Source organism: Mustela putorius, unplaced genomic scaffold (genome assembly GCF_011764305.1).
Source record: "Mustela putorius furo isolate JIRA1106 unplaced genomic scaffold, ASM1176430v1.1 tig00000407_pilon_pilon_pilon, whole genome shotgun sequence".
Classification (NCBI taxonomy): domain Eukaryota; kingdom Metazoa; phylum Chordata; class Mammalia; order Carnivora; family Mustelidae; genus Mustela; species Mustela putorius.
The window spans coordinates 11498930-11511671 of NW_025421373.1; the positions used below are offsets into that span (position 1 = coordinate 11498930).

The following is a 12742-nucleotide window of genomic DNA, read 5'->3' on the forward strand; positions in this document are numbered from 1 at the left end:
CATAAATCGGAGGCAACCTGGCTTACGTTACCTAAAGAGTGCTCATCGCAGAGATCCCAGATTTCAATGTGTCTCCCTTTGTTGGAACATTTTTTTTTTAGATTTTTTTTTTTTAAATTTATTTATTTGACAGAGATCACAAGTAGGCAGAGAGGCAGGCAGAGAGAGAGAGGGAGAAGCAGGCTCCCTGCTGAGCAGAGAGCCCGACGCGAGGCTTGATCCCAGGACCCCGAGATCATGACCTGAGCCGAAGGCAGAGGCCTTAACCCACCGAGCCACCCAGGTGCCCCCCTTTGTTGGAACATTTTAACTTTTTGCTTACAGCTCTTATCTGGAGGAATTTGGACACTAACTATGACGCACAGTTTGTTGACCAGCCCACGCCTGAGAGTTTAGGCTGGGAAGTAACCAGTAACAGGGGAAAGCCTCTGGGGGTTGACATGGGAAGTTTTCTCAGAATATGGAAAACAGAAGAATTTCTCTACCCTTTGTAGTTGATAAGGAATGCCTCCCACTCACCATGCCTGCCTTTTCTCTTGGCCTCCAGCGGTTCTGTCTTTACCACTGCCCATATAACAATAGCTGGTTACACAGGAATGCTGATTATGCATCCAACCCGGGGCAAAGTGCTAAGGAAGCAGATCTCAGCCTTCAAGAGAGGCTAGACTGTGCTCATGGCAATCACAAACGCCTCCAAAATATCAAAAGCTACAATAAGGGCTTATTTCTCACTTGCATATCCACCTGTGGTCAGGTGCAGCTTTTTGTAAAAAAAAAAAAAAAAAGATTTTATTTATTTATTTGAGGTGGTGGGGAGGATGGGGGCAGACGGAAAGAATCTCAAGCAGACTCACCACTGAGCACGGAGCCTGAGGCGGGACTCGATCTCACCACCCTGAGATCATAACCTGAGTCAAAACCAGCCAAAGTCAGATGCTTAATCGGCTGAGACCCCCAGGTGTCCCTGGTCAGGTGCAGCTTGAATGGGGCACTCAGGCTGAGAGTCACCCTGAGCTACTGTCTGACTCGGAAAGCTTCTGCGAAGACGTGATTCATTTCTCTGCTGCCTGAGTTTTATTGCCTGGAGCCAGCTCCCTCGCCCCATCAAGATCAGCAGGTTGGAGCTGGTCTTCCTGCAGGGAGAGGGGGTGCTTTTGGAGAAGCGCTGACTATGGGTGGGCAGTCGTGCAGCCCACCACACGCACCGTGACAGCTCTCGGTGGTAGACATTAGGGTTCCCATTTTATAGATGTCTAAACAGAGTCTTGAACAGGTTACTGCACTTACAGACGTTCCAACAGTGGGGGTAAGTGGCGATGCCAGCCAATGTGGAAGTCCAGCCAGCCTGCTGGGCTGCGTCCCTGGGGTGTCTGTACCCATTGGTTGCCTTGACTACCTTTTCCGAAGCTAGGTCGTGTTTCGTGTCTCCTCTGTTGGCAGGGAGGCTTCACGCAGATTAAGTGCAACACGGACATTTTTATCGGCGGAGTCCCGAATTACGATGATGTGAAGAAGAACTCGGGCATCCTGAAGCCATTTAGTGGAAGCATCCAGAAGGTACCGGCTTCACTTACGCATGTTTGTTGTGTGGCCTGGTCTGCAGATGATGGGCTCGAGAACTGTGAGCGCTGTAATCCAATGCCTCCAAAAAAGAAGCTTGGGGGAAAGTTGTAAGGTTTTCTTTGTTAATGCTAGCCACAGAGCTTTCCAATCCCACTTTCTGATAACGTCAGCTCCCAGGCCTCTGTCCAGCAGACATTCCATGAACACAGCTCAGTGAAGAGGAATCCTTACAGCCAATCCACCAAAGGATCCAGGCAGTGCTGAGGGAGGGAGCAGGCTGCAGGTGGCTGCCGATGCTTCTGCCGAAGGGGAGGAGGCCGAGGGGGTCTTCTAGCCGGTCTTGGCTCTGTGCTTCCCTTTGGGGTTACTCTGTGGTCTGCTCAAGTCAGAGCCAACCCCCAATCCCACCTCCACGCCCACTGCCACCCCTGCAAGTTAACAATTGTTCACCCATCACATAACCCAGCCCCTAAGAGCATAGGTGAAGGAAGTCCTTCCGTAGAAGGTTGAGCAAAAACAATCCTTCAGCTAGTTAAAGCTATAGGACACTGACCCCACTCATATTTGTCTGTTATTCCTTCCCTTAGGGCTGCCCATGACCTCTCCGGTTATGATAACATGTTTTGTCTGTAACAGACATGCAGGCTGACTCACCAAACCAGATTTCCAGGACCATGAAACCCTGGGAGAAAAAGGATTTGAAGAAAAGCATATTCGATTCCTGGATGTTAACTTTGTCCTGTTTTCCTTTAGCAACCAATGGCGGGTGGTGGGCCGCGGATCCTTTCTAGCCTTGGGATGAAGTATGGGGCAGGCCAGCACGAAGGAGGCCAGGGCAACGAGACCCTTTCATGACTTGCACTCAGAGAGGCCCCGCGGAGCTCTTTCTCCTCTTGTATCCCGCTGTGGGTCCCACTAAAGGGGTCCAGTCAACACTTGCTGACTCTGATGTGTTTCCCTGTGTGGCTGAACAGCGATATCCGTGACACCTCAGCTCAGCCCATAGTCCCCCATCAGCACGGTTGGCTGTGTTTAATCACGTGTTTGAAGTTCTCACTTAGAAAGCGGAGATGCTAAGGGGCCCCACACCCTCTCCCCACCCTTGTCAGGCTTTCCCCCTCCCCCCTTCACACAGCGCACAGAGCCCTTTCCTCCGCACCTCCTGGGCAGGACACCCTCCCCTCCCAGGGGCTGAGTCACTGGCTCTGCCATGTCCCGCGGTGGACGGTAGCATCTTGGCTTGTCTCAAGTACGCATGACTCAGTTTCACAGTCTTTTCACTCGGAGCATGAAAAGGAGACAACTATAGAAGGATTCTGGCTGCTTTCTTGCAGCTTGTAGGATTCAAGACCAGGAAAAGAAGTGTTCTCCCAACTGTCCCGACACCCTCCAAGATCTAGGCAAGCCTGTGGAACCACGCATTAGTGGCAGGAAGGACCACGGCTAACCTCTTCGGACGCCCTGCAGGGCGGAGGTCTTTCTGAGAGGTGCTCTGTCCGCAGATTCCGCAAACTGACTCAAAGATGCAGCCGAGGTTGGAAGTGCATGACACTGAAGCACCCACAGCTCAAAACAAACACACTCTCCACAGCAAGGGCTGAAAAGCTTGGCTCCGTTTATTTGGGGCTGGAAAGCCCAGTAATCTCTCCCCGTCACCCCTCATTTGCACTAGAGCCCCCACTGCAGGGAGCAGGGTGTGAAGCCAAAAGAGCTCTCCTGTACCAGCGAGTCTGCACGCAGTGCAAAGAATGGCATCTGGGTTTCTTTCTTTCTTTCTTTTTTTAAATGGTGGGGAACAGGATGTGGAGAAGAAGGGAATTCATAGAGGAGGGGGTGGGACAATCAGGAAGACCCAGTTGATGGAGCTGTAGATTCCCCAGAGCCCATTAGCCAGAAGAACACAGCAGCACAGGGTGAAGCTTCTCCCAGCCCCACTGCCACCGGGAGCCATCCATTCTCCTTTGGTTCCTGCCCGTGTGGTTCTTTCTTTTGTATTCTTTCCTACTTGGCTTCACAGCAGCACCTTTCTTCCTTGGCTGCATCTTCAAGTCACTTGGAAAGCTTTTAAAAGTGACTGCTGACCGGCCCCCACCCTCAGAGATGCAGGGGGGACCTGCGTGGCACCCGGCCATCGGTACTTTTCTTAAAGTTCCCCAGACCATTCTAACAGGCAGCCAGGTTGAGGACCCTCATTTATGGGGACCTCTTTATGACCTCCTGGAATCTTCCAGAGCCAGAGGATGCTTTCCTCTCTGCAGAGTCTCCCAAGGGCCACAGGTAATGATATCAGTTTCTGCATCGCTTTTACAAGGTGATACAAACACGAACTGGACGTTTTCTCTTTTATGAAAGTTCCCTCACCAGGCGTCTCGCAGGTGAGGATGCCGAGGGAGGCTTCAGCTGACTGTGAAGATGTGTCCCGAGTGCCCAAACATCTTGACCTTTTGTCCCCTGCAGATCATTCTGAACGACCGCACCATCCACCTGAAGCACGACTTCACGTGCGGCGTGAACGTGGAGAACGCAGCCCACCCCTGCGTGGCGGGGCCCTGTGCACACGGGGGCAGCTGTCGGCCCAGGAAGGAGAGCTACGAGTGCGACTGCCCCCTGGGCTTTGAGGGGCTGCACTGCCAGAAAGGTAGGCACGGAGCGGGAAGGGGTGTCTCCGGAAGCACGGGGGCCGCACTCTTCCAGGAGGCACTGGGAACCCCAGGACAGCCAGGCACGTGGTTTTGAGCAGTGAGTTCAGGAACATAATAGCTGGTATGTCCCATGGTTAATTATCCTATTAAAGAAGAATCATAATGTCAAAGTATCTTTAACAGTGGGCCTCTTCCCTGAGAATGCCCTGATGGTCTAGGTACCAAAAGCTTAAATCCTAGTGTCTTCAAGTCACTTGGAAAGCTTTTAAAAGAAGGGTTTCCGGGACCCGTGCCTCTGAGCCATACCCAGAGTCCGTCCTGATAGGTGGGTGCCTGGGCTTTAGAGGCCGGTAAGTATGTTGACCTCTACCTGTGAACATAATAACGAGAAATCTGAGAAATCTTGCCCAGGACAGAAAAAGGTAAATTCTGCTGAATTATAAATAACCTTCTGTGAAGTGCTATTTTTCATGCTCTTTTCTCTGTGCCTGGGTTTCCTCCTCAATAAAATGGGAGTAATCATGCAATAATGTCTAACACAGATGGTGGTAATATAGGTTAAATGAGGCAATGCTTATTCCTGAGAAACATGTCTACTAAGCCCTCAACCAGTACTCACCGTCATTGTTATTGGTGAGAAGCACCTGCTCCCTGCAGGTGCTGGGAGCTACTCAACTTCCAGCCCGCCCTTGTCTGAAAGCTAGAGCAGGTCACAGGCCCTACATGATGGAGCTTCCCACATCTGCCCCAGGGAGGCCACGGACCTTGTGTCCAGAAGAGGCCTACCAGTATATGGTCATGTTAGGCCATTGGATCTTTTTGTTTCAGATATTAGTACAGCCTCACCTGTCTGGGAACTAATTTTAAAAAAGGGGGGGGCATCAGGCCACAGGAAGTGAGGTGGTGAGCCTCAGTGAAGGGACGTGTGCTCTCTCTTTTCCATCTCTTTCCAGGTTCCTGAACTTTATCAGAATTCAGGCTTAGGGGAAGACAGTTACAGGCAGATGCTGTAGTATAGGAATAGTAGGAGAACTTGTTTTGCAGTGACCATGGGAAATAGAAATGCTAATTTGCTGATTGGAAGCCTGCAGTGTATTTTATTTCAGTGAATTTTGAAAACTGCGTGGCAAATTATATGAAATATGTTTATGAACATAGCTCACCCTGTGATGAACCCCCGAAGAAGAGTAATGGATCCATTTCTGGAAAGATCCTGATTATAATTCTAACAAGCAAATTGTTGTTTGGCTAATGGCACGTACTTGTGGAGATTTAGTTCAAGAGCAGCCCATTCATTCGGAAAATTGAGTTTGGATTTTACACATTAGTGTTTGAGTTTCCTGGGTCTCCAGCTTTACCAGAAGCAATTCGGATTTGCTCCTGCCTTAAATACTCACCTTAATGGTCCATATATAAAGTCCAGCCTTAAATGAGCATCTCACTTTGAGAGTTAGAGGAGGAAGGACGGGATAATTTGCGATCTTGTTAAGCCTCATTTTCCGCTGCAGAGCAGTAGCCGTAACAGATCTAAAGTGCTCACATTTATAGCTTTCTAACTGTGGGTTCAGGTTCAGTGAGAAGCAAGTATCACCAGCATGAGGAGTCAGAGCCCCAGGGAGGGCCTGGACAGCAGCCAGGGGGCCTGGGGGGCATTAGGCCTCTTTTTCTGGAATATGCTAGGCTTGAGGCCAGAGTAAAAAACTATCACCTCCCCTCGTGTTGTATCAGTGTTTCCTTATGCTTTGAAATAAAGATAGTGTTTCTGCCCCAACAGCAGCCGGGGATACTCCTAGGAAGGCTTATGCATGGCAGGGGGGTGGGTGGCCTATAGCAGTCATTCCTATGTTAATTGGCTTGAGAGCATTAATGGGAAACTGGGTACAGGTTAGGGCTGTTAAGGACAAATTTTCTGGGCCCCTGCAGGCACATGGTGGCATGCAGTTGTCACACAGACTGCTCTAATGTTGGGGTGGGCATCACGTCCTGAGTGAGGATTGGAAAGAGAAGGGAGAGAGATGGGCTGCTCTACTGTTCCACAGAGATACAGAAGAACATTATAAAAGTTTGGTTAGATTCTTGGTGGGAGAGACCAGGAATGCTCAGAAGCCATCCTTGGTCGTCAGGATGAATCCTGACTGGTAGACAGGAAACAGTCTTGTCTCATCCAGCGAGGTGGTCCCTAACTTCCTATATTTAAAAGTTTGGGCTTTTTTTTTTCCCCTCCCTGATAACCAGATCATGTTTCAAAAGCAAGAACCTATTCTTAGTATTCCCTCTGGAAGTGAAATCCTTTTACAACAACACATTGCGGAAGTCACCAGCACTAGGCCTCATTCAATCCATGCCACCTTCTCTTCCAGAGTTTAGTGTTGTCTCCAACACCTGGTTTTCTCTACCAGTCTGGTTTTCTCTACCATGGCAGGGAGTTTGTGGCACGCAGGCGATTTCCTCTAGGACACCCATTGGGGGCTTGGCACCTGTTCTCACATCTTAGTGGCCCAGGAGGGTTGGAACCAGAAACTCGGGCAAATCCTGGAGTGGTCTAGACACCCAGACCATCACAGGGGTCTAGGGACCTCCCCCTCTGTCCCTGCAAGGCTGAGCTCAGACAGAAGTAGGCATCGAGCTCCCACTGAGTGCCTTACTGCTCCCGGGACGCTGTGGGTTCCCTGTAGTACCAGCAGCTACAGAAGACTGAACTGTCCACCTCAACCTGGGGAAGCCACCAGGCCAGGAGAAGCCAGTTGTTCTGACTCCCAACCTACTTCTAACTTCAGGTGCCTACAGAAATCATACGGCCTGACTTTGGTGGTCCCCTCTCCTTCCATATGGGGTCTCTCACTCTTAGGTGCCTTCTGCCACCTCACATCTAGGCACCCCCTTGGGGTACCCCAATACTGAGACTCCCCCTCTCCTCTCACAAGAGGGGTGTCAGGAAGGCCTCCCTCCTCAGAAAAGGTATGCCCCGTCCTTACAGATTTCGTTTCTCCTTCTCACTACTCTCATCCAAATTTACCCATCTTGCGTCGGGGCCCTCAGAGTTCTTGTATCTCAGTAGGTTACTAGTGAGTTAAAGCAGAATTTCACAAAGCTCATGGACAAAATTAGGTTCTAAGAAACATTAATGGCTGTTTTGAGCACACATGCGCAGACAGACAACATGCGTTCACAGACACAAAATGGGAGCTGGGGTTCTGTGGGCCGGTAATCCTGAGTAACCCCAGTTTCAACAGCTCTCTCATCTGGGGGACTTCTTGGCGCCTTGGCTGTGATCAGAGTGTCCAAGACAAGGTAGAGAATGCAGCTGTCCCCCCCCCCCCCCCCCCCCCCCCCCCCCCCCCCCCCCCCGGCCCACCAGGGCTTCTCCCAGCCAATAGCACGCAGGCCATTTGGGAAAGAACTCTTGAGGCCCGGCCTCCCTTCCCTGCATTGACAAGTTTGGACTCGGGGCGTGCAGGACCCGTCCGGCCGCTAGGTGGCGGTGTTTCCCTGCAGCGGGAGAGCCGCTCCACACTCAGAAACTGACAGGGAACTGGGCTTGGGCACACAGTCCTCAGTCCTACAGGATGGGATTTGTCTCATCATTGCACATCTACCCCAAATGCAACATTTCGAACATTTTCTGTTGTGTTTAGCCAATTCACAGCACACTGCGATGTCTGATTTAGATGATTTTGCTTTTTCTGGTCCCAGTATATGAAAAATAATTCAGTACATGTAAGCCATAATTTAGGAAAAATCAGTCTGTAAAAACACAAATTCGTACAGCGTATTCCTTATGCATGCTATGGGGACTGTTTTTTCCTTAGCTTGTTGTGTCATTTAACAATGGAGCAGTATGGCGGTGTTCAGCCTGGATGGCGGTCTTGAGAGAGTTGAAGGCTGGTCCTGGACAGAAAGGGAAAGTTTGGTGGTTGTTACTCCAACTACAGAGGCTGCGTCGTGGAACCAAGAATCCTGGACCAAGTAGAACTGTCCAGCAAGGGAGGGTGCTGCCCGGTGGCTGAGGGAGCTGCCTCGGGCCGGGTGGCCACCCATCAGGATGTTGCTGGGTTGGGAAAGTCAGGTTACAGCCCCCAGGTCCTTCCTTCTCTGGGGTCCGGTGACTGTAAGGAAGAGCCCGCACCCCACCAACTCGGTTGGGAATCTCACGTCCCTCAAGTGGAAAATTGGCTTCGTGTGGCTTGGAGGCTGCTATTCATTGGGTACTTTTTTCTGTCAGCAGATGGCACGAAATTTTAGGTATAAACGTGAAAACGTGACAAAAACACTTTTCCACTAGTGCCTTTGCTGCAGAAGAAAAGATGGTGTTGAAAACATCGGGTTAGGATAAAATATCATCACGTTTACAATATTTAAATAAGCTACAGAGGGCCGGAAAGGGCTAGATGGTCACTTCCAGCTCTCGTGTTCTAGCCCAGAATTCTAGCTTCTCATTCCTCTTTCACATGTAGCTAGAAGCAAGAAAAGTAATAATCATTGACGAGGTAAGTAACTCTTTAGCAAAGAACTGTTTCTCCAGGTTTAGAATAAACGGGGAATTGTTAGTTCCAACTCAGGGAGCCTCGGGAGTGTCATACGAGTGACACATCCCTTCTTTGTCCCCCCCACCCCCACCCCCACCACGGAGTGGAGGCTCAGGGAGGGGAGTTGGTGCTAATTGTGCTGAGAAAGATTCCAGCGGTTCCTGTGGGATTCATAGTCTCATTCCCCTAAGAGGACAAGCTGGGCCCTCTCAGGGCTTTATGAGGGAAACAAGGCTGGTTTCCAGTGATCTGCAACCGAGGTATTTGGGATTTTACAACAACTGTGCAATTCTGACTTTCCCCGTTCTGTTCCATGCTGGCACCTGGCAGAGTGTGGAAACTACTGCCTCAATAGTAAGTACAATACGTCCCATGAGACACCGTGAAAGAGCCCTGGGCTCCTGCCAGGGGGGCTCTGGCCAGGCCGTGGGCTCCGTGCAGGCCAACCGCGTGCAGAGGGTAACTTGGCTCAGTGGTATGGGACTTGGCCGCTCCACTGGGGAGGTGGGACTCCTCCCTCTAAATCCAGCAGGCCCGAGATGGCACTCCTCTCCCAGTGGGAGATCGGGGAGAGCCTGAACCCCAGAGCTGGGCGCCCGGCAGGCAGCTGACCCCTTGGAGGCTCTCTGTGTGCCCAGCTGACATGTGACAAGCACATCCTGCCCATTTCAAGGAGTCCAGGGGAACGCGGGCTCTTGGCCACAGTCCCACGCCCATGGCCAATAAGGGCAGGGCCCAGACCCTGCCTGTGCCTCTTATCCTGGGGGTGAGCCAAACCCAGCGGGGGAGCCTTGGCTATGTTTAGCTCTGGGAACGACTCCTCTGACAGCTTGGCTAGCCTTTCCTTTTACCTCCTGGGCACTCGTATCCTGAAGTTAGGGGCCTGCATCCCACCAACAAGCCCCCTTGTCCCGCTTCCTCTCTTGCCTTCTCATTTCGACTTTGACTCCTCTGGGTCCTTTCCTCGCTGCCTGGCTTCCGCCCCACTCTTCCCCCACCTGAAGGCTGCCCCGGCGCTGGGCTCTCCCTTCCCTCCTTGGCAGCTTCTTCCCCCCCCCCCCACCTCCTTCTTTCTGTTCATTTTCCTCCTCAGCCCGTATTTTGCATCCCCGCTGTTTTTACCTGTCTCTGTTTCTCTTCCTTTTCTTCCCCTCTTCCTCGTACCCACTTTAACCAGAAGGGAGAGAGGCTGGCGGTGTGGCCAGAATTTGGAGTTACGGTAGCCCCCCCCCCCGCTTATCTGCAGGGGGCACCTGCCAAGACCCCCAGCAGATGCGTGAAACCACGGACAGTACAGACTCTCATAGACTCTGTGTTTCTTCCCAGCCGCGCTCACCTACGATGAAGTGCAGCTTCTAAATTGGGCACAGTCAGAAGAATAACGACAATAACTGATGATAAAACAGAACCCTTCCAACCACACACATAATCAGAGTTATGCGACCGCGGTCTGTCTCTCTCGGATACCTTATGGGACCGCGCCCCCCCCCCCCCCCTTCCAGAGATGCTGAGAGGGGAAATGGCGCTCCGGTGAGATGAAGTGAGGGCAGTGACATAGGCATGGTGACCCAGCATTAGGCTCCTGTTGGCTTTCTGACGACAGGAGGAGCATCTGCTGGAACACGGCCGACCGCAAGTGACTGCAGGCGTGGCCAGCTAGCCCACCAATAAGCGGGGCTGCTGTCCTAGATAGAGCCTTCCTGGTCCCAGTAGGCACCCCCTGGGCCGGCAGCTGTGAAGTGTCAGAGAACACGAAAGCAATTTCTTGAGCATTACCTCTGCAATTATTCAACTTTCATTTTTCTTCCTTTGCTTGTCTTCCCTCCCTCCCTTTCCCGTTTCCTTCTTTCCTTTTTTTAATTTTTTTTTTTTTTTCATTGAGGAAACCTGCATGGGTGACCTGCCAACAGAGGAATTTATCCTTGGGGCTCAAGGTCATTGGGTTTGGGGGTTCGCTGTTGCCTTTCTCTCTCTCCTTTCTCTCTGTCTCTCCCTTTCTCTTTTCATGATTAGAAGTTAAGTGTAAACTTTCCAGCGGTTCACAGTATCAAATAATTTTACGTTTTCTCTCCTGGGCGTGGAGTCAGCTCGGTGTCTCCTTAGCGTCAAGCACGCATTTTGGTGAAACTCTAACTGTTCTTGTAAGCTGGCTTCTTCTCTCTCGTTTTGCACATCTCTTCAAAAGTGCGATTCATTCCATCTTAATTTCCTTCAACGGTCACTTCTCTGTCTTTCTGAAGGGAGAAAGATACAGCCATGTGGGAAAGGGTGATTCCTTGGGAAAACAAAGGCATGAGACATTAGGAAGAAGCAAATACACTGCTAAGATACGGGGAAGTCCGGGGTGGGCTGAGGGCCAGAATTAAGGAGAGCCCACCTGCTGCATGGTCTTGTGCTGTCTTTGCTGTGTGACCTTGGCCAAATCCTTGATGACCCCCGTGCAGCGTCTTCCACTTCTGTAACATGGGAATAGCCAGCCGTCCTCCATACTCTCTGCTACTTCATGAGAATATGGTGAAGAGGCTGTAAAACATGACACTGGAAGGTGATTTGTATTTAAAAAACAAAAACAACCAAGCCAAAACCTTATCCTGCCTATTTCACCAGTCTCTTGAGGTCATGGCTGAAGAAGTAGGAGTCCTAGGGCAGACTGGCTTCAGATAATGAAATCCTGGTGGGCTTTGTTTGGGGATTGTTTTCTCTGCCTCCCTTGGAGAGTATCTAGGGTTATCCCCAGCTGTTCCCCACATGGCCCAAGACCTACTCTTTGGCTTCCAAGAATAATTGGGCACAGTTCAAGTTTCAGCATACTGCAAGGACTTCTCAGTAGTGCTGAGGCCAATAACAGTGACAGCCAGCCCCAGGGAGGTGACCACAGGGAGACACCAACCCCAAGCCTTGACAGGCAGCTCCGAACCTGGCCAAGTACATGTGCAGCCAAGAGGAAGGGGCTGACAAGTTGTTAAATGTCCCATTTCCAGAAGCTGGCATTCTCTGTATTTTCCTGCCCTGTGATTGAGGGCTGGGGTCAAGAGATCCGAATACCATGTAACCTCCATTTTCTCTTCTGTCTCAGCCATCACAGAAGCCATCGAGATCCCGCAGTTCATGGGGCGCAGTTACCTGATCTACGACAACCCAGATATCCTCAAGAGGTAATAAGCTACAGTGGGCACCTTCCTTATCTCTGCGGGGGTCCATTTCTCAAAGTCTTTCCCAGGACTTTTCCTTATCTTACTTGCCAGAAGATAATTCTCCAAGAAGGCCATTGAGCCATGGCCTCAGGGGAGGGGAGAAAAACTCAAAATAGACATAGAAACTAGAACAAACAAACACAAAAACAAACACTACTTGAAAAGTGCTGCCTTTCAGACCACCCTGTTACCAAGAGCCCAAACCCTTTCTGGTCAGAGGACCTAGAGGGAGGAGACTGCCCAGCCCCAGGATTTCCAGCAGCAGGGCACTGAGAAGCATCGAGAACCTGACACACCCCAAGTTGGGGTTCTGAGTGTGATTCCCCAGGTGGGCCAGTCAGCTGGCCGCTGTCCTCTGGCCACAGTGTGCAGTCCTGCCTGGAGCCAGCAGCGGAAGCACTCCCGTGGTCCTGCCATCAGTCTTCGAGTCCACATGCTACCTTGTGTCTTCCTCCGCAGAGCTCCACCGTCCCCTTCAGGCTCTGGCCAGTTCAGTGAGGGGCTTCTGGGCTCTCCTCATGTGGCTACAAAAGCCTGATCCAAGGAGATGACCAGGTGCTAGCCAGGCTTTTTATGCCTGGTGGCAGCAGCTCTGGCCCTGCCCTGGAGTCCAAGCTCCTGGTTTGGAACCGCGTGCGGACAAGACAAGAAAAAGGCTGGCCCTACCTAGGCAGAGTCCTTACCCTAGCCAGGCTCATCTGTGGTGCTTCCAATGTGCCCTTCTCTCTTTCTTTGTCTTCCTCTAGTTCCTTATAGTTTATAGGGTGCCTTCCCCCACTCTGCCACCAGCACAGTCATTCTAGAATTTTCCTTCCTC

At 51.2% G+C, this 12742-nt stretch overlaps 1 protein-coding gene across 1 annotated transcript in view; it reads left to right on the forward strand.

Moving 5' to 3' along the window:
* Nucleotides 1-12742, forward strand: part of EGFLAM (EGF like, fibronectin type III and laminin G domains) — a 181293-nt gene that overhangs the window by 154686 nt on the left and 13865 nt on the right. Inside the window, exons 17-19 of the mRNA XM_045079488.1 lie at nt 1441-1557; nt 4021-4201; nt 11808-11886. Of these exons, the coding sequence (XP_044935423.1) occupies nt 1441-1557; nt 4021-4201; nt 11808-11886 (377 nt within the window). The remainder of the gene's footprint in view (nt 1-1440; nt 1558-4020; nt 4202-11807; nt 11887-12742) is intronic.